General features: G+C 48.8%; 10 protein-coding genes across 10 annotated transcripts; 5 read left to right on the forward strand and 5 right to left on the reverse strand.

Annotated features, from left to right (window-relative positions):
* BDW47DRAFT_114315 (uncharacterized protein) lies at nucleotides 1-506 on the forward strand. The gene has a single exon (XM_024814628.1). It carries the CDS (start codon nucleotides 146-148, stop codon nucleotides 353-355), a length of 210 nt encoding a protein of 69 aa, XP_024667249.1. The 5' UTR covers nucleotides 1-145; the 3' UTR covers nucleotides 356-506.
* Nucleotides 507-5,570: 5,064 nt separating this feature from the next.
* BDW47DRAFT_114318 (uncharacterized protein) lies at nucleotides 5,571-6,759 on the reverse strand. The gene has a single exon (XM_024814629.1). The coding sequence runs from the start codon at nucleotides 6,611-6,613 to the stop codon at nucleotides 6,149-6,151; it is 465 nt and encodes a 154-aa protein (XP_024667250.1). The 5' UTR covers nucleotides 6,614-6,759; the 3' UTR covers nucleotides 5,571-6,148.
* Nucleotides 6,760-7,129: 370 nt separating this feature from the next.
* Nucleotides 7,130-8,574, forward strand: BDW47DRAFT_114319 (uncharacterized protein). Its single transcript, XM_024814630.1, has 2 exons — nucleotides 7,130-7,733; nucleotides 7,961-8,574. The coding sequence occupies exons 1-2, from the start codon at nucleotides 7,207-7,209 to the stop codon at nucleotides 8,010-8,012; spliced, it is 579 nt and encodes a 192-aa protein (XP_024667251.1). The 5' UTR covers nucleotides 7,130-7,206; the 3' UTR covers nucleotides 8,013-8,574.
* A 246-nt stretch (nucleotides 8,575-8,820) lies between these two features.
* Nucleotides 8,821-10,205, forward strand: BDW47DRAFT_6298 (uncharacterized protein). Its single transcript, XM_024819477.1, has one exon. The coding sequence runs from the start codon at nucleotides 8,920-8,922 to the stop codon at nucleotides 9,778-9,780; it is 861 nt and encodes a 286-aa protein (XP_024667252.1). The 5' UTR covers nucleotides 8,821-8,919; the 3' UTR covers nucleotides 9,781-10,205.
* BDW47DRAFT_121376 (uncharacterized protein) lies at nucleotides 10,068-11,128 on the reverse strand (the record flags this gene model as incomplete). Its single annotated transcript, XM_024815617.1, has 2 exons — nucleotides 10,068-10,700; nucleotides 10,790-11,128. 2 exons carry the CDS (start codon nucleotides 11,126-11,128, stop codon nucleotides 10,068-10,070), a joined length of 972 nt encoding a protein of 323 aa, XP_024667253.1.
* Nucleotides 11,129-12,804: 1,676 nt separating this feature from the next.
* BDW47DRAFT_6308 (uncharacterized protein) lies at nucleotides 12,805-14,134 on the forward strand. The gene has a single exon (XM_024819478.1). It carries the CDS (start codon nucleotides 12,998-13,000, stop codon nucleotides 14,054-14,056), a length of 1,059 nt encoding a protein of 352 aa, XP_024667254.1. The 5' UTR covers nucleotides 12,805-12,997; the 3' UTR covers nucleotides 14,057-14,134.
* Nucleotides 14,135-14,213: 79 nt separating this feature from the next.
* Nucleotides 14,214-15,261, reverse strand: BDW47DRAFT_121377 (cytochrome b5 reductase family protein; the record flags this gene model as incomplete). Its single annotated transcript, XM_024815618.1, has 3 exons — nucleotides 14,214-14,764; nucleotides 14,875-14,952; nucleotides 15,015-15,261. 3 exons carry the CDS (start codon nucleotides 15,259-15,261, stop codon nucleotides 14,214-14,216), a joined length of 876 nt encoding a protein of 291 aa, XP_024667255.1.
* A 525-nt stretch (nucleotides 15,262-15,786) lies between these two features.
* BDW47DRAFT_114327 (enoyl-CoA hydratase/isomerase family protein) lies at nucleotides 15,787-16,851 on the reverse strand. Its single transcript, XM_024814631.1, has 2 exons — nucleotides 16,392-16,851; nucleotides 15,787-16,334 (listed from the first exon to the last, which is right to left on the reverse strand). Exons 1-2 carry the CDS (start codon nucleotides 16,697-16,699, stop codon nucleotides 15,833-15,835), a joined length of 810 nt encoding a protein of 269 aa, XP_024667256.1. The 5' UTR covers nucleotides 16,700-16,851; the 3' UTR covers nucleotides 15,787-15,832.
* Nucleotides 16,852-17,291: 440 nt separating this feature from the next.
* On the reverse strand, nucleotides 17,292-17,916 carry BDW47DRAFT_114328 (uncharacterized protein). Its single transcript, XM_024814632.1, has one exon. The coding sequence runs from the start codon at nucleotides 17,585-17,587 to the stop codon at nucleotides 17,378-17,380; it is 210 nt and encodes a 69-aa protein (XP_024667257.1). The 5' UTR covers nucleotides 17,588-17,916; the 3' UTR covers nucleotides 17,292-17,377.
* Nucleotides 17,917-18,394: 478 nt separating this feature from the next.
* BDW47DRAFT_130535 (alpha/beta hydrolase fold protein) lies at nucleotides 18,395-19,519 on the forward strand. Its single transcript, XM_024817127.1, has one exon. It carries the CDS (start codon nucleotides 18,466-18,468, stop codon nucleotides 19,501-19,503), a length of 1,038 nt encoding a protein of 345 aa, XP_024667258.1. The 5' UTR covers nucleotides 18,395-18,465; the 3' UTR covers nucleotides 19,504-19,519.
* The last annotated feature ends 535 nt before the right edge of the window (nucleotides 19,520-20,054 follow it).

A 20,054-nucleotide genomic window follows, 5' to 3' on the forward strand; every position in this document is an offset into this window, starting at 1 on the left:
GCCAAATGCAAGTACTAGTCATACTTATCGACCTCCAGCCAGCCAGCCAGCGCCCCAAACCTTGCGTGGTTGAGTTGACCGGCCCAGGATTTTTTATCGACAAAACCCCGCTTCGAGGAATGCACCGAACATCCTCCACACATACATGTGGGCTTGGCGCAGATGGTGTGTGTCCACAATGAGAGACAGAGAGACACGCCCTTCCTTACTTGCGAACTCGAACTTGAACTTTCAACTTTTCTTATCTCGTTGGTTTTGGTTCACCCCGTCAATGACTGCTCCTTTCATGCCGGTGGGAATCTGGCTTGGTGTTAGTGCGGGCTGCTTCACCGACTTGTTCGAGACCGTGGTGTAGCTGATGACTTGGTTGAAACCAACGTTGCCCTTGCTGGTCTGGATCGGGTCACGATGGTAACTTCTTCCATGGGCTTGACTACCTATCGACCTTTGGACCCTGTTTGTACTCGCCGGCTATCAATATCTCCCCTCGTAAAGCTAAACTGAGGAGCATATTTCTCATTCGGGATAGATCACACATCTCTCTCAGTATCATCACGTAGATCTATCAGGAATATAGTACTTCCCAGCCCTAATCCCCAAGCGACCTCAAAAAAGAGGTAGTCAATAACCGACTCGAGTCATACTCTCTGGTCGGCTCGCTTGTTTAGTCTCCATCGATATCACTCTCCCATCACACCTCCGCGGGCAAACAACGATAGACCTAACGTGAGTAATTGGCCCCGCCAACCCATTCGTTCCACCCAAATCCTTCTTCCCACCTACATCCGGCCGGAAGACATTTCACACTTTGAACGCCGTCGCCGCCGGGACTAGCGTCGCACGCGCGCGCAAATCACAACCTCCCGCTGTGTAGCACTGACTCGCCCGTGGACTGATTTGATTTATTCTATCTGGGGCTTATCGTTGGCCTTCAATAGCTGGGATGATGACACCCGGTGCACGGTTAGTTGGCAAGCTCTCACAGCAGATGGTTGTCTGTACGCCGTTTTGGAGCAGTGCCGGACTTGGCTTGCCTTCATGGGTAGATAGTTCTGCTTCGTCTGTACCCCGTACATATCGTGCATTTATTTATCACTACTGATGAATATGTGCACGTAACTACTCATGTAGAAAGGCACTTGGATTTTATGAGTAGTGGTGCAACGTAAGTCGATCATTGCAGTGCTCTTCCCTGTTTACTAGATCGACTGCACATTGAGTGTCATCTGCCTCCTTCATATTTCACGATTTGCCAATTTGCAAAGAAACTCAGGCCCTCGTTTTTATCTCCGTCGATTCTTCTAGGTGTATCAATGATACACTGTTCATCTCGAGTGTATATATGCGAAATCCTCCCATCTCACTCTTGCTAATATTTACGGTCAATAGATATTACGCCTCTGATCCCATAGCGTGCTTTTAGGCGCTTTTTCTCTATGATACCAAGGCAAGCTCCCCGATTAAAATACGCGCGTCAATTAGATGAAGGGCTGTCCAGATGTCTGGATATCATACGGCCTTGATGGTCCCAGCTGAGTGGATAAGCTTGAGGCTAGATCGACACCTATCCTGATATTAAGGACGTGTCGTCTTTGTTGGTAGAGGCTGTCGTGATACAAGATAATCGGTGAGCTGCTCCAACACTGGAGTATTTTGAGACATGAAGCTTCAAATTTGAATAGATTTGATCGGCCGGTGTGATCGAGTCGGGGAGTATACACAGGCCGGGCATCGTACCCTATCATGATATTAAAAGCCGGCTTCATCTACACCGATAACAGCTATACTCTAATCCTAACCACCTACTAAATGAGACATACAAAGACAAAATCGAGATCCGGTCATGTCAAACCACAGCCTCCTCCACCATCTCTATCATCAAACCACACAGCCCAGCATCAATCAACTAACCACATACTATAGAACAGTATAAACAATGACGTTTCAAGCCTCACAATCACAGTATAGATGCTGCATGGCCCTTAATTTCCATTATTTGTCATTCAAGACTTGGCGCCCGCATGGACACCGACACATAACGTACACAATCAGTTGTCATAGGGTGTCCGATACAAAGAATCTAGTCGCTAGTGCTCATCCATCCGTGTTGACGTCGCACACGACACCCTGCTGGAGACACATCCTGGTTAGCACCTGGTTTGAGGAATATCATCTTCATGGCCAATCTGAGCCTCGGACTCTCTTTTCCCCATGTCTGGATGCATGCGGAGACCCGATGGGCATGGCTCTGTGTGCTAAGTAGGGTTGATGGATGGGGTGGGATACAGGGGTGGGGGTGGTTTGTGTGTTACGCTTGTGTTTGTAGCTGTAATGGAAGATAACCATAATGTATTTCCCGACCGACCCGGCCACCCCGACCGACCCGGCCACCCCGACCGACCCGGCCACCCTTTTAAAAACAATCATGCTTGAAGAACTTGAAGTTATTCTCAACCACTTAAACACACATTTTTCATTGAAATAATTAACTATGACATGTAGGATACTTGATTCTAGTATGCCCTTAAATATTATAATTAAAGCATGTTAGTAGAGCATGTCTTGGCATGCTTAAAGATAGAGATACAGAATCTATTATAGCCTTCTCTATACTATTTTCTAGCTAATTTCTTTGATATATTAGATCCCTAATCTCCTACATTGAGATACCTTTATTAGAAATTATTTAATATCATGAACAGCTTCTTTTTTGCTTCTTCTTCTTATTTTTAGCATGGAGTTCATGGTTCTCCTTGATTAAAATAGTAGTATTATATATAGTCATCTTATAACTCTTTATAATCTGCTGAAGAGCTCTTTTTAAGAGTGTACAGAGACTTTAAGAGCCTCTTTTTAATAGCTTTTTAATAGAGGAAGCCTGTTTCTATAATTAACAAATAGTATATAGTGTTATAAGAGTAAAGAAGATAATAAAAGTCCTCTCACCTCCACAGCTTCCTGGAGAAGATAGTATAGTTATAATATAAAGCTTTTTAAGCACTTGTTAAGAATTAAATAATTATATTCTAGTAGTAATAAAGTTATTCCAAATACTTTCAGGTCTAAAAATATCTTAGTAAGTAATAGAATAAGTCTATAAGAAATCAAGCTTGTTAATATACTTATATCCTAGCCATGCTTTTAACTCTATAAGAGTCTTATACACATGCTTTAAAGAACTAAAATAACTAATATCTAATAATTATAAGAGATAAGAGGAATAAGAAGACATATAGATTATAATAATATTATTATCACAGCATACTTTATTAAAAGTAGATATAAAATAACTTCTATAACCATCTAAAATAAGTAGCTAATATTAACTAACTGTACAGCTTGTTATTATAGGAATAAATATTTTTTAAAGCTACTACAGGCCTATCTTATCTATTATCTAATTATTTTAACTAATTTTAATCCTCTAGTCATGTGATATACTATATTCTTTATACTATTCTTTAATAAGAATCTTTTCTTTAAAGATAATATAAGAAGAAAGACTCTAATTACTTGAATTAATATATTCTACTATTATAATCTATTTCTAGTTACCAGGCTAAATAAGATAAGATCTTCCAAGTATATCAGCTCTTGTAATTATCTTTATAATAACTATTAAATCTATTACAAAGCCTATTTTATTAAAATTATAAATATTATTAAGTAGAATATCATGCTGTATTTAAATTCTTTGTAATTTTATAAATTATCTCTTTATTATCTTAGAATCCTTACATTTAGCCTGTTAATAATTATATTTATATATAAAATAATTTTAGATCTCCAGACAGCATTAAATAAGTATAGATATCTAGTTCTTGCTAATAAATCTATATCTAGTTAGATTATCTATCTAGAGAATAAGATTAGCTATTTCCTATATATAAGAGTATCTAGAAGCGGCTCTATGTGTATCCCTAGATAAAATCTATTCTATTAAAGAATCCTCCTGAGTCTGAGATAGTCTATAATTATTTATATATTATTCTATCTAGTATTAGCAGTCTTTTAAATAATCCTAAAGAATAGAGTATAGTATGCTAAAAACCTCTGCAGCGCAACAAACACTTGAAATTTTATTATTTTTCAAAGCAGATATTACAAATTAGATCCTTTCCTCTTATTCCACCAAGTTTTTTGATGATTTAGATCTTTTTAGTAGTATGATTAATAGCTGAAAGGCTTCAAGATTTTAAATATGGGGATATTAAAAAGGGTGGCCGGGTCGGTCGGGGTGGCCAGGTCAGTCAGGAAATACGTTAATAATATTCTTTCTTTTTTGGAAAGAATATTAGATAAATAAATAAAAAAGAAAGAAAGAAAAAAAAATATGCGTCAGAGCCTAAGATAAATCCCTGATCCATGATCGTCCAGACACATATAGGGTTAGGTAGAAGACAGCCTAACGTATAATCCCCCAAGTTAAGACGGCGCTATTGGATGGTCTTCTCGCCTTAGCCTGACAACCCGCGTGTTCAGCCGGCGTCAGTCCCCATCCTCCCGCCCTCTGCCTCGTTTTAGTCTGGCGTGAACGTGCTCCGGCTGCACATGGTGAGGTCGGTCTATCTCTGCCCGATTGGTACTATTCCTCGAGGGTTCGTACATGCACTAGCCTACTAGTCTATTACTGACGTTGGGGCTAATGCTGCCTGTCGCTCGACGAACTGACCAGATAGGTGAATACCCGTTGTGTCTGCTGGAGTCCAGGATCTTCCTATGGTCAAAGAGGTAGGAGTCGATCTTCAATCTGTAAAATATGAAAAACCTGTAATATGTAAAATTGAATGAAATAGACAAATAAACAGATAAACAAATAAATAATAAAAAAGCATACAGTGTCCAAAAGGTGACATGTACATGTACGTACCCGTTGGTGGCATCAGTCGTCAATTGCCACCGACCACCATGAACACCCATGAAACTCGACGCACATGCGTCTGAAGCATTTTCCACCTTTACTGATTCACTGATTAGACCTCCCAGCCCTGTCAGTCATCCATTCATCCAGCCAGCTAGTTAGCCCGCTTAACTCAGCGGCGCAGACTAGACAGTCATCCCAGCCGTATACCGAATGAATTATTATCCGGGGGGCCGGGGCGGGTCGGTTTCAGTCGAGCTCATGCAGGCGGTTGTTCGACGGGTCTCTGCATCGCATCGTGTGGTCTTATATTATATGTATCCCAGTTTCGTCCATCTTTTGCTGACCGTGACCTGCAGTAACTTATCTCATGGGTAGGTAGGTAAATGTCTTACTCCAGATATATGCGTGTTGACTGGACTCCCCGGGCATGGCGTGCGTGGACAATCAACTAGACGACAGTTTCATTGGTTGGGGGGGTTCAACCATTTTGGTTTGGTCTCGTGCTGTTGTCTTGACTATTTGTCAACCATGTGAGAGGTTGGTAACTATTCATTCATTCAATGATTGAGCTCGAGTCGTTCTCGTTACCCTAATTGACATACCCATACATACGACGCTGTACCTCCTTGGAATTGGCTACATTTATTTGCTCTCGGCAAAACAACAACAACAAAAAAAAAAAAAAAAACTTATAAAATACAAAAACAAAAAAGAGAAGCAACGCGAAAGACAAGAAAAAGTAAACAAACACATAAATCAACCGGTTGGTCCCCCCCGTAAGCGCCGCCTCGATTAGACCTGCCTTGGCGCCCTCGTGGTCAAAAAGCCATCGTTTGCCCTCGTACCCCCAGGCTCGTACCCAGGTCTGACTCGTCACCTTATTGTCTCTCACGGCGTTGTCGGGGAGGAAAAAGCTAGCAATTGCGCCCCCACCGGTCAATTGTCGGGACCGACGACAAAGCAAACTGCTATACGAAGTGATGTGATGTGGACGGCGGCGAATGGTGATCAACGTATCCCGAATCCAGCCACATGGCGCCTGTTCTGACACTAGATCGGACGGGATTGCTGGTGTTTGACGGGGCCCTAAGGCTTCCTCTTCTCCTCGGGAGAGATGACCTGTGTATGTATATGGAAGCATCAATGAAGCAACTACGCTCGGCGATGGGAATGGAGGAAATTAGGCTCTGTCTATCAACTCACCGCCAGTCTGACATGACGACTATCCTTCCAGCCACCAAGCAGTCAGTTAGAATACAAACACAAAACAAGGCTAGCTACTGCTCATCCTGGAAGCAGAAGCAAAACAGAATAGAAGGAGGGAAGAGGAGGTGGTGGACAGGCCCACGTGGCGAGGCCCGGAACGGGCTGAAGGGCAGGAATCCGCCGAGACGGCCCAAGTCGGGGTCGGTGTTTCATGTCGCCGCTTATCCCTTCCTCTGAACTTTCAGTCAGTAGTAAGGCTCCAGATTCAGGTACCTGGGGCGTGACACACATGCCTGGTCGTGAGTGAGAGAGTGAGAGGGATCCCTGTGCGACAATCGCCCGGATATGCATTGCGTCGCCTAATTTGACAGCCTGTGGTGTCAGATGTGGGAACACCGTAACCAGTGACAGGTTGGATCCTAGCCATCTGTATCCTGTGGTATTTTGCAATACTACCCTAATCTCTACGCGATGCTCGGTATGATCCTGTGCTCGTGGCATTTTAAGGTTACCGGCCAGAAGCCCTGGTCGTGCTTCTGTCATGTGGTTTCTGCTGATTTTCGGACACGGCTTGTGCTGCTATGGGGTTTGGCTTCTTGCTTGCTGTTATTTGGACAGTCTGGGTCTGAACCGGAGGGTAGTTGAGGCTGGACAATTTGGTGGGGGGTATCTCTACTGGTGCATATGCCATGGGCACTTTATACGGAGAATATTTATCTGTCCCAATCGCTGCTACTAGGATCTTGAAATATCCCCCGTCTAACATTCAAATAATTTGGTATCTGAAACTTTGCCTAATACGATTATAACATTTAGCTGTAAGTAATGAGTTCTACCTTGATGAAGCCGACTGGCTTCATCTTTCCACGTCAATGAGAAAGTAGACCCCAACAAGGCCAATCATATAGAAAGTTATGTAGGTCTGTGATGCATTATATTTTTATCTTTAGCAGTGGGTTTTGCATTAAACACTTAATATTGTCGGCTACATGTCTTGGCCAATCCCGTATCTTCCAAAATGATCTCCCTAGTAGATATAGAGGTGCAAACAATTTGCAACAAGTAGTTTGAGTCTTTGACGAGAGGCTTTCAAAGCAGGTGTGTTCCCAGCCTTTACAACTTTCTGAGTAGGAGAGATGTTCTGTGATATTTGCACGGCGAGTCCATCCAATAATGTAAACATTGCAGGGGTACCCATTTCAGAGCATGGAAAAACAGCCTATACTCCTACCTCATGTCTTTGTGAAGGGTCTGTATCTTGTCAACCTAATCGAGCATATGTTACCATACCAACCAGTACATTTCGTAAGAGCCCCACAGTCACGGAAAGGCAAAGACAAGCGTTCGCAGTATACCATGATGGTAGGGATTCAAATGGAGAACCAAGCTTCAAGACAACCTCGACCGTCACCCAACCGGCCGGATGGAAGTCGACTGCCCGATGCTGCAGTAGCATCGTACCTGGCTCTCTATCGGCCGAAGGGTGTCCGAATATGGTGGCTCCGAAGCACATCGGGATGCCCTTACAATCATATTGTAAACTCACCATCAGTGTGCAAGTGTGTAGCTGCTGGTGGATTGCCATGTGGACATTCTGCGTTGCTCGTGCAGCGAAAGAAGGCAGTTTCGATAAGAACGGAGTAGGACCGATCTGTGAAAATTTCTGGCACAGCGTAAGCAATGATGCATTGGAATAGTGCTGTGATAGACAGAGGGCGTATGGACGCAGCAGGGAGAATTCCATAGGCCATCGCCCCCACCGGGGGTTTGGGACATAACATCATCAATAATAGAGATGAGCCGACAAATCTGCTGTCTAGCTAGTAGTCATGGAGTGTGAAAATAAGTGCAAGAAAATACCAAAGATTGAACAGCAGGGTTTGGGCATACTAAGGGAGTGCCTGTCCCGCCGCAGAATCCCCTGGCAAAGCAGACAATCTGACTGATCACTCGGCCAGTAGAGTCAAGCTGAACGAGCTCAGCCATGTGTCACCGGAGCGTTAGACCACCCCGCAAGACATGGCTACACGACATACAAACAAACGGCACTCTGTTGTACATCATAAGCGTGAGACAGGGTCAGGTCAGCAGCAGAGCAGTGGAGGTAGCGTAGGCAGCGACTTTTTGACAGGATCTAGGATTTTGTCGGGGGATTATGGCTGTCTGGAGTGATCTTGATAGACGTACATGTGTTCCAGTTAGGTAGAGTATCTCAATATATGACAGATATCAAGTGGTTAGTCAGTACCTAGAATATCAGGTTGATCTTTGGTGGTGATTGTACCGCTGGACGCTGGTCGTGGACTGATGGAATTGCGGACTGAGGATCCTGCTTAGTATTTTGTGGTGCAATTAATATGCAAATCATATAGCAAGTGCAAATCAGTTATTTCAAGTAAAATATAAAATAATGGATAGGCGTCGATACTTTCGTTAGTATAACCATGAGTTCCATGTATATAGAGAATATAGGATGTGGTGGTATCAACATGCGTGACTCAGGCAACAACACCATTAACTGGTGAGTCGTGACTTCCCCACTGGGCAGGATCTCTTTGCCTCTTTCCCCATGCGATCTATCTTCTCGCTGTTGACAACTTACCTACAGTATGTATTACGAGGATCATCTTGATCAAATAAAACTCCCATATCTCCGCAACACTGACAGCACGGATGTGACACATAGGCTCGGCCCAGCCACAAACAAGCAGCCGACAGACGTCATTCCCAACCCGCATGCCAACAATAAGCTGCACCAGCCACTCCCCTCTTGATTCTAGAAGATACCCCAATCGCTTCAAAACCCGAACCCCTCACTCCTTTCCTCTCTCCCTCCAACAACGACCACCATGTCAGAACGACAAGAACGACAAAACCCACCACTGCAACAACCCCCACAGGATCCCAACCCCGATGATCGACCAGGGACTCCACCCCGCCCGCCTTATTCCCCCGTAACACCCGTGTTCGCCCACCTCGCCCCCGTCCCAAATCTCCCCACCGGCGTCGCACCGCCCATCGTCCCGCCCGCGACCTCCCCCTCCCCAACCACACGACTCGCCTCCGATGCCTCCATCGCGCCCGATCTGCCTCCGCCCGCTGAGCCCGCCGCCAGCGCACCGCTGTTCGCGCCCGCGGAGCCGGCGCCCGTGCCGATCTCCGAAACCGACAACCCGGACGCCATCGCGCTCCGCTCGGCGCTCTCCATCTTGCAGATGCAGAAGCAGCAGAGCTTACGCGATATCCGTGCCCTGGAGCGACTGAAGACCGCGGCGGATGCCGACCCGGAGGCGTTTGCGCGTGAGCTCGCGGCGGGACGGCTTTCCGCTGCGGATCCCGGGGGGTTTGTCAACTTTACGGCCGATGAGGATGACGATGAGGAGGAGGAGGAGGAAGAGGGGGGGCGCCGGGAGGAAGGTGGTGGTCGGGCCCGGCTGGATACAATACCCACGCCGCAGAATGTGGTCCGCATGCCGCCCGTCAACTGGGCCAAGTATCAGGTAGTCGGCGAGCCGCTGGATAGGATGCACGAGGAACAGCGACGGCGGCCACTGGCGGGGGACCCGAGGCGGGATTCATCTGCGCAACAGCCGTTGCAGCAGCAAAGAGCGCCGGAGCATCTGCTTGCGTCGCCGTATCGGCCGCTGGTGGATAGACTAGAAACGCCGGCGGAGAGGGCCAAGGCGGAAGGCAAGAACAAGAAGACGTGAGGGAGGAATGGTGGAGATCGTATCTGGTGTGAATGAAGCTACTAGACTATGGTACAGTACAAGTTCCATATGGTACAGTACCGCTCCGTATCCATCGACCTTTGACGATTCATGACGCATCCATGGTCCAACTGCAACACGAAAATCTTCGGTCGCGTCGTCCCCTAGTATGTCCAGCAATTCGTGTTCAACTGTATTCGAGACAGAAACAAGAACAACAAAGCCAGACAAGAAGGGCCCTCAGGCCGCCGCCGCCGACGAACGGTAGCAGCAGCAACGACAGCAACTTAGATGTTCCTCAGTCCCGAAGTGATCTCGTTCATCTTCACAAGGAATTTTTCATGGGCATCAATGACTCTCTGCAACTGACGCTCCTCGAGGGTCTTTTCCTTCTTACCGCCTCTCTTCTTTCTGTGGCCGTCGTCACTATCATAGGACGCATTCCTCTGCTCACCGTCGTCCTCCATGTCGACGTCCATCGCGTTCCCATGGCCTGTAGGATCTTCCTCACCCTGTCCCTGAATTCCATTCCCGTCTTGTCCCTGAGGTTGACCCTCATCCTGTCTCTCACGAATGTTCTCATCCTGCCCCTTAACCTCCTCCCTACGATCAGGGATCCCCGCCAAGAAATTCTTAATCTCATGCTTCGGCGCCCCAGAATGCACAGCCGCCAGACGGGCCTGGTCACGAATCTTCTGAACCACCTTCTTGCGAAGATCCTCTCTGTCACCCATAGTCGCCTGCATGCGCTCCCGCGCCAGCTTGCTGCCCTCCTGCGCCTTGATCCACGCCTGCGCTTTGGGACAGTCAGGCTTGGTCTTTCTGAGGATGTCCGCGATAGCATCCTTGGTCAGAGCGGACATGCTGCGCACTGAGCCCTCATACCGGGGGATAGTCTGAGGCTCGGCGGGGTGTATTTTCTGATTGAGTTAGTATAATTTACAAAACAGCATGGAAATTCCTTCCCTTTAGGAAACAATATGAACGAATGGAAAAGAGAAAAACTTACACCATCTTCTCCAATCTTGAACGGAATCGGATTGATGGAATACTGGAGCTCGTCCAACGGCTTCTCGAGATCCACCGCCTTCTTAGCCCAGAGCCGCGCCAGCGCCAGCTTAGGGCACTCTTTTTTGACGTCCTGGCGCTTAGTCTCGGGGGGTCCCATCGCGACGTTGGATTTGTTTTCTTCTGCTTTGGCCTTGTCTTGCTTTTTGGCCTTGGCTCTAGCCTTCTTGCCCTTGGGGGCGGGAACGGGGCTGGCGCCGGCTGTGGTGTTGGCATTGCCGGCTTTGACGGACGCAGCCTCCTGATGAGGGGAGCGATCGGCGAGGGTACGTTTGGGCATGATGGGTTCTTTGGGCTTGGTCTTGGATTTTGATTTTGATTTGGACTTGCGTTTGGTTTTTGGTGAATGAGACTCGGTTGGGATGGTGGTGGTAGGTGAGGTTCTTGCTGGGTGGTGAGTCTCCAGGGAAGAGGTGGCAGGTGGTGAGTCTGGGGACTTCCATGGAGGGAACCTGGTGGGAGTGTAAGTGAGTGAGTGAGTGAGGGTGAGTGAGTCGGACAGTGAGAGTTCGTGGAACATCGTGACATACCTCGGCGGCAGGCTGCGAGCCCTTTTGAGTTGTCTCATAGTTGTGGTGCTTGCGTTGATGGTGTTTGGTTAGGTTAAGCTGGGTGAAGGTGTGTCATCGCTAGGGCAATGGGGAGGGAGTCCCATATTATTATGGGGAAGAGATAGGAGAGATATGAGAGAATGTCATGTTCAAGAAGAACCGAGTAAGTAAATATAGGCTGTTCACTCTTTATCACCAGTATTCTTCTCTAAACTTACTGTAGGAACTCCTTGTTCATGATAGTCTAGTATAAAACTGAATATCCACTGGCATATATATAAGATCTCCAACCAGATAAGACTACTAGATAATGGTCTGTACAAGTAAACCACTAGGTTTGTTTTATGAGAGCTCTATGGAAAGAAGAAGACTAAGAACACAAAGCCAACAGGCAAAGTAAAGTATAGTAGTTTCATCGGAATATGTATAATATACATTGAACTGCACTGGGACCTATACTAGATAACTCTTTAGTACACAGCCCTTCCACTAACAGGCTAGTTCTACAATCAACATGCCTTTTCTACATGGAGAAGTGCATGAAAGAAAGAAGTACTACAGAAGACTTGTTTGCGTCTTTCTAGGTAATAGAAGACATAAGAAATTTCATAATCTTACTTTTTATAGATATGGAAACTTTGGGTGGGGGCCTGGCTGTCTTGGTTCTTATGGCTTCTTCATCTTCCCTCTTAGATACCAGTAAATCTACTATCACTGATGCCTTGCTCCAGAACAATAAGATCCCCAGTGAATGAAGACATTCACTACACCTGACCATGCCAGACAATGTATCCGCATCACATGGTCTGGAGGGACGGTATTACCAGACTGTCCCAAAGACAAAGACTGGCTTCTTTGTTTCCTGCTCTAACCTCGTGAGACCGACAGTCTATATGAGTCGGATTTGACAGAATTTCATCAATCCATCATCAACAAGGCATGGTTGAGTAGAAGAGAAAAAGGAAATTTTATATTAGATTCCTCTACTCTCCTGATCAATTGAGCGGATCAGGCCCCCTATCGGGTCCCCGCAGGCCTGGATATCAAACGCCTGCGGAGCATCTTCAGTGCTAAGCGCGCCGCCGCCGAAGACCACCTCTGGGCATTGCGAGAGGACCCGGGGTTTTTCGCCAACAGGCGCTGGACCAGAAGGAGTACCGCCAAGAGTTGATTCCTGACGCGTCTGGCCGTCTACACCACCTGACGAGTCCATCCCATGCCCATAATCTGTGGAATGGAGTTCTTACCCGGGTGGTTTGCGAAGCCCATATCTTTCTGTGCTACTGGCATGAAATCGGGCACCAGCTCGCCAATATCGAAACCTTGCTTTCGCAGCATATCCAGGACTTACGGCCGGAGGATGACCTTCCCAAAGACCTGGAGTGGGCTTTCTGCAGGCTGATCCGATTCTTGGAGAATTCTATCAAGGCGCCAATGGTCAATTTCCAGGCAGCGGTGCCGCCATCCCCCCCTCTGCGTCGGTTCTTCAAGCGCGTGGACACAGAGTTGGAGCTCAGCAGAGACGCAATCCGCATGTGTGCAAAGTAAGTCTCGGCGCGGACAAGCGACGCGTTCGCCTCGTTCAGCTACTTGAGAGTATGTGGTACGAGGATACTTGCCGTTCAGTTGGACTCGATATACTGGTCGATGAACTCGAAACTCTGATTGAGAAAGATAAGTTCACAAAAGGGCTGCTCTCGCCCCATGTTCTGGAAAGATTTTCTGGTATATCGTCCCTGTCTCTGTGTCAACGGCAGTTACTTGGCTTTCAGCCGTGGGCCGCAAGCTTTGAGATCACCATGGCCCGTCAGAAAGACGAGCTGCTAGAGGACGTTCGTGAAACTCTCAAAGACTGGACACCGTTCACCAAGATGATCGACGCCGCCGGTTTGGCGGGCATGGGGAATCCGACGGACGGGCGATTTTACTACCCCGTGGACAAGCGGCGCACGCGCGAGACTACCGCCGCGATGCAGCAAGCAGAAGCCAAGCTGGACGCGTTCTGGAGACGAGTCGACACCATCTATACCGACAAAAACGGATTGTTCCCGCACCCCGCGGTCCGCAATCTGCTCTCCAACGAGCGCATCCTCTCCAGGACCCCCGGCTGGGTGGACGACGGTCCCGCTCCGCCTACCCTTGGGACTTCCGATACCGAAAAGGGGCATCTCCCACTGTCACAAATGCACTTCGAGCTCGAGCGGCGCACGCAGGAAATTATCCAACCAGACGGCGACAGCCTCGCCCACCGACCGAAGTCAAAACTTCGCGGGACCACACGTCTCCCACACGTCGCCGCTGTACTCGCCGATGACGCACCAAGCCACGGCCCCAACGTGCAGCCCACCTTCGCCGTGGATAAACGAGCTCTCAGGGTGTTTTCTACGGTGTTCTATGCGCCCTGCCGCACTTCCCAACCCGGGGAGGTCGCCTGGACTGATTTCCTGCACGCGATGGCCTCCACGGGCTTCTCGGCGGAGAAGCTCTACGGATCGGTCTGGCAATTCACGCCCCGCGCGCTGGACATCGAGCGAGGGATTCAGTTCCACGAGCCACATCCGCAGGGGAAGATTCCGTTCCGGATGGCGCGGCGGTATGGGCGTCGTCTGAATCGCGCGTACGGGTGGCATGGGGGGATGTTTCGGCTTGAGAACTAATTGATCTACTGGTCTTATCAGTAAGAGGCCAACATATACCCAGATGGATGAATGGCGAGTACCAATGTTTGCACAGCACGATCTATCAACCAAAAAGCCAAAGGACCGATCAACAAAAGTAGAAACAGAGGGGGGGGAAACAAGGGAAAACTAAACATCAAAACCGAAAAATCTGATCTTTCTCCCACCCCAAGCGGTCCAAAATTCCACTCTTCCCCCAAGATCCCACCAAGGCCTTCTCCATAGCAGGCGGACCACAAACAAACACCTTCGACCGCCCCATCGTCTCCCTCTCCACCACCCTCCCTAACACCTCCTCATCCACATACCCCTTCCTAACCGGGGAGTCCTCCCGTACCGGCCTACTCACAGTATACATATACTTGAATCGGTCCGGAAAGCGCCGCGCATACTCCTCAAGCTCGCTGCGCAAGAGCAAATCCTCCTCGGTATTAACGCCAAACACGAGCGTCACTTTGGTCTTGTCATCTGAGTTGTTGAAGATGCCTCGAATTAGCTGGTAGATGGGGGTGATGCCCGCCCCGCCGGCGAGGAGGTATACGTGCGGGAACTGGTTGGGTTTCCAAGCGAAGCCGCGGAGGGAGGTTAGGAATGTAAGAGTGTCTCCTGGTTTCAGGGTGTGAATGTGGGTGCTAGCTTTGCCGTTAGGATAGTGTTTGACCATTAGTTCGAGGTGGCCTTGATTATCTGGACGAGTCAGTTGACTATCTAGCGATGTTGTCGATCTGGTTATGCGGATTATGTAGTCTTGTTTTATGTTCTGTTTGGGATAGGAAAAGAAAAGGAAATCGACATACTCAAATCACTAATAGGTGTATACGGCCTTATCACAGGAACCCAACTACCCTTCGGCCTGCACATCGTAAGCACCGCCGCTACAAAACATTCAAATCAGCACTATACTAGGGCAGGTTTATACCCGAAAAGAAATACTCACAAGTCAACGACAACCCACTACTCGCCCGCGCATCTGGAAACTCAAACACCAGCCGCTTGGTATTATGGTTGACGGTGTCGACGCTGCGCACACGGAGCGACTTGGGGCCCCATTGTGAGAAGACCCCCGGTGGGTTTGTTTCTGTGGTGTTGCTGGAGCGGGATTGTGTGAGGGCGTAGAGGGCGAGGCCGGTTATTGTGAGCGTGCCTGCGATTTTAACTGGGCGGGGGAGGGATCGGAGGGTCATAGTATTGATTCTGTGGGTAGTATATAGTAATTAGTGGCGTTTAGTGGTGTGATGTATATATATAGCGGGGAGGCTGTGATAAAGGACTGTAAATGGTTGGGTTGGCAGTGTAAATTGGACTTAGTATTACAAGTATAAACATTTTGACAAATTGATCTGTGTCCTAGATCAGTATTTATACATGCGATGATGTTGCATCAGACATGGCCTGATGTCAGGACGCTGCTCGATGTTGCAAAAGCCGCAAAGACCGACGAGGCTGACTAGGCCGATCGGCCGTATGAGCGCGCCGTTCATTGTTGGTTGATTCAATAGTAATACTTTAGTACTTTTTTATTATCAGGTAAGAGGTAAGACAGGTAGTGCATGTGTAGCCTTACCATACTGCTGGCACGTGTTGACTAGATTGATTGGCTCGGATATAGCCCGATTCTACCAAAGGTATTATCCGACTGGGACAATTCATACAGTGCCTTGATCTTGGATAATCCTATACAGCAGTCCTGTCTATCTTTATATATACAGCTCACACGCCCCTTATGTGCAATAAAAAAAGTAGTAAGTAAGGCGCTCAAAGCTTAGAAGCCTTCGCCTCAAACCTTTCCACAGCCTTCACCGAATCAACCGCCCTCTCCTCATTCCCAGCCTCAACGCGCTCCCTCCACGCCAAGTTACCCGCGTGATCATCCAACATCCCGAGCAAACCGCGGTACGCCTCCTCCTTCATGGTACCGTAGATACCCGTGTCAGCCTTGTTCTTGTGCAGGGTGCGCTCGCGGATAAACGCCAGCGTCTCGTCAAGACCGCCCAGCCCGTCGACAATGCCCGCGGCTTGCGCCTCGGGGCCGCCGAAGCGCTTCGCGCCTAGCACGACCGTGCGGAAGGTCGCGGGCGGGAGCTTCTCGCGGAAGACGTGCATCATGGGCGACTGCAGCGGGACGCCGAACTCGAGCTCGTTGATGCACAGGAAGCCCTTGGCCGGGTTCTGGATGCGGTAGTCGTGGTACATGGCCAGCATGAAGCCGCCGGCGAAGGCGTGGCCGTTGAGGAGGGAGATGGTGGGCATGGGGTAGCTTTTTTGTAAGGTTAGTTCTGCTGTGGTTGTTATGTTGTAGAAGGAGGAGACATACGTTAAGAGTCGGCGGAAGATCTTCCACAGGGCATTCTCGAGGAAGCCTTCCGTGGCGGCGACGACGTCGAGGTCCAGGCCATTGCTGTAGAACTTGGGGATGCCACTCGTGGTGATGACCACGCCCTTGGGATAGCGGTGCTCGATGATGTCCAGGGCGAGCAGGAAGGCGTTGATCAGGTCGGGCGTCAGACGGTTATCCGGGGGAGAGGTGAAGGTCAGCAGGTAGATGTTCTTCTCGGGCCCCGGGTTGGAGCAGACGATGCTGCCGCCAGTCGAGGTGACGGGGACGGTGAAGAGGGCGGACATGGTGGATGTCTTTGTTTGTTTTCTGGACGGATTCGAGGAGCGGGGATGCGGGGGCGGGTGGGATTATAAGAGGGTGAAGTGATGATGATAATTCAGACCGCGGTAATCATAAGCTACTTCTAATCCAGGACGCGCTGTCTGGGGAAGTGTTGAGCAGGAGATGATCATGTAATCGGACATGGGGTAGTTTTATATCCGAGGTTATTCCCCGTTTGGGCGAACCCTGTCACATGGGTGCATTGCATTATGCTTATGTCAGTTACACAGGGAGCCTTATCTTATCGCTATCTTATCGTCTATCGTATCACCACGAACCATAACCATTCTAGAAAGAAGAGGTTGATGCCACTGTTGTCATTCTGCCTACGTGTACTGCATAGGCTCTCTGATAGACAGAAATCATGTGAGAAACCAATTCCAGTACAGTCCACAGTGTCTTTCAAGACATTTTTCTTGTCGACCGGCTCTGCCGACAGATACCGTGGAAATGGTTGAGAACACCGATCTCGATCGAAAGACATTCCCCCCGTGAAAAGAACGACTGTTCTCTTCCAGATTATGGCCCTGTTTTTGTGATTCTGTTCTAATTTATGTGCAAAATACTGCAAGCAATGTAGCCAGCGCGGTCTTGCCGCCGGACATCTTGTCTGTGCCTGCCAACGGTATGGGCTAGGGCTATTATCCACTTGACGCATTCTTGGTTCTCAACGTTAATCTGTCTCCGACGGCGACAAGAGCTAGGAAGAAGACGGTGGATTTGTATCTGAGTGATTTAGGTGGTGGCTTCTCGTTGCTATCTTCAGATGAGGAGGTAGGTCTGTCTGAGTGGTCTCCATTGTCTGCTTTCCTCTTTGAGAGGGATGCTGTCATTGGGCGTTTGTCGCTCATCGTGGGAGTGTCCAACTACCGGTGGTCTGTGGACAACATAAGAGACCATTACAAATCGTTCAACGGAGACGAGGAAGTCATGATTTTGTAAGTTCTGCGACGGTTGGCCACGAGGTCGCTCAGGGCATGCAGTCTCTGCCTATGGTCTATTTGCCATTGCGATCAAATGCGGGCCCATCGCCATCTCCAGCATTTCTGTCCGTCTGTGAGGTGTCTTTCGTACCCAAGCGGAAGCTGGCACTCGTGGTTAGGAACGGGTCGTCGTCATTGGATGCTACCAACATGCAGTGCATCCATGCAAGGTACCCAGATCTGTCGGCATATGGCAAGCATAACTGATTTGCCCAATCCAGTAGTCTCTCCACCTCGATGGGAACACCCGCCAGGGACGAACAGGGATCAGCGCAGCCACTTTACTCTGAACGGCTTGAGACGACTTGGCTTTGTTGGCCATGGACTAATTGGATGGATCTCAGTGAGTGTGGACCTAGTGGTTAAGCTGATGTTGGTGGTGTCTCACCGGAGATGATCGACAAACACATCGTCATGTTTGATGTTCAATCACTTTTAGTGTATTGGTTCCTGGGGATAGACTGGTTACGATGTGATTATATGTCATCAGGGGAAGAGGGAATTTCGACACGACGATGTTGCTTTTGTTGCTTGTTGCGGGGGGGGGAGTTCATAAAACTAAGAAGTTGGCCAGCCCAACAGAACGATGCTTACTCTGAATATCCCAACAGATCCATCCAACATGACAGACTAGCCTGACTGGGTGAGCTCGCCAACATGGAGCTTGATTATGCTGACCACCCCTCTTCCTCATTATTCTTCTTCTCCTCAGCAGCAACATTACCAAAAATCTAGACAAAGACGAAATGTCGATAGGAACAACACTCCCTCCTCTCCCAAAAGAGCGACTATCACTCGCCCACCGTCTCAACTGCTTCCTCCAACTCTGGCTTCTCAAATCCCTCGCCAAGCTATACTTCCTCTACCTCCGCCTCATCCACCCCCCTCCACCAGGCACCAAACCTACCCTCACTAAGCGCTACGCCTGCCGCCCAGCCCTCAAAGCCCACATCTTCTACCCACGCACCTACGACCCCTCCAAGCGCCAACTCCTCCCTCTGTACCTCAACATCCACGGCGGAGGCTTCGCACTATGCAACGCCACAATCGACGACCCCTTCTGCAGCGCCTGGGCCAACCGCACCGGCATGCTCGTCGTCAGCCTCAGCTACCGCAAAGCGCCACTCCACCCCTTCCCAATTGCCACATATGACATCGCCGAAGTCGCCAAGAGCGTCCTCGCAGACGACACCCTCCCAATCGACCCCACGCGCATCGCCATCGGCGGCTTCAGTGCAGGCGGCAACCTCGCGCTGTCCGCCTCGCAACTCCCCGGCCTAAAAGGCCGCGTCCAAGCAGCCGTGATCTACTACCCCATCGTAGACTTCGGACACCCGCCCAATGAAAAGCTAGACTCGAGACCGTACACGGGCGGTCCGCCAGATTGGCTGGAAAAAACCTCCTGGTGGCTGGACTGGGGGTATGTGTCCGTGGGGCAGAACCGGCGCGATCCCCTGCTTAGTCCGAAATACGCGGGGCGGGATGACCTCCCGCCGTGGGTTTATATGATCGGCGCGCAGTGGGATATGCTCCGGCTGGAGGCGCAGCAGATGATTCATCGGTTGGCGGGGCTGGAGGGAAGGGTTGGGACGCAGCAGGAGGAGGACTTTGAGACGGGGAGGTATAAGTGGACGTTGGCGAGGGAGTGTTCGCATGGGTTTACTCATGCGTCGCCGGGTCGAAAGAAGGGGGGCGCGAGTGCGCGGAAGAGGGAGGAGATTGCGAGGGGGGTATATGAAGAGGCATATGAGTGGTTGGGAAAGGCTGGGGTTATTGCTAAATGACGTTGCATGAATGAGCTGGTCAAGGAGATTGGCCTCACTTGACGGTACAATGACCTTGACATTTCGACGTCTGATGCAGGCGCGAGTTCCTTCTTCTTACGCGCATTGTTGAACGTGGCATATCTACTAGGACCATACGCGCCAGGGGGAGAGTGGAATGGGTGCTGAACAGACTGTGTATACAATGATTGGGTGATCGGATCTTCATATATTTAGAAGTTTCACATAGAGATAGACTCATATCAGGACCTTATATGGGGCGTTATAATAGATAGGTAAAGTTTCTACAGTCTTACAGAGACTTATAAAGCCACGAGAGAGCATTATATAAAGTTATTTAGGGCTGTAGAAGTCGCGTGGAAAACCTCCGGCACGTGGAGCGTCGTTACTTAAGTTATTACAGTTATTATCTAGCTACTATAGTTTCTAGGTTACGATCTACTTTACGATTGTATAGTATGTTTCCAGCTAATTATTGTTAGTAGATCAAGATAAATTACATTATCTTTAGGCTTTAATAAGCTATGGGTAGCCAACTCCCGTAATCCAGA

Source organism: Aspergillus candidus (assembly GCF_002847045.1).
Source record: "Aspergillus candidus strain CBS 102.13 unplaced genomic scaffold BDW47scaffold_101, whole genome shotgun sequence".
Taxonomy (NCBI): Eukaryota; Fungi; Ascomycota; class Eurotiomycetes; order Eurotiales; family Aspergillaceae; genus Aspergillus; species Aspergillus candidus.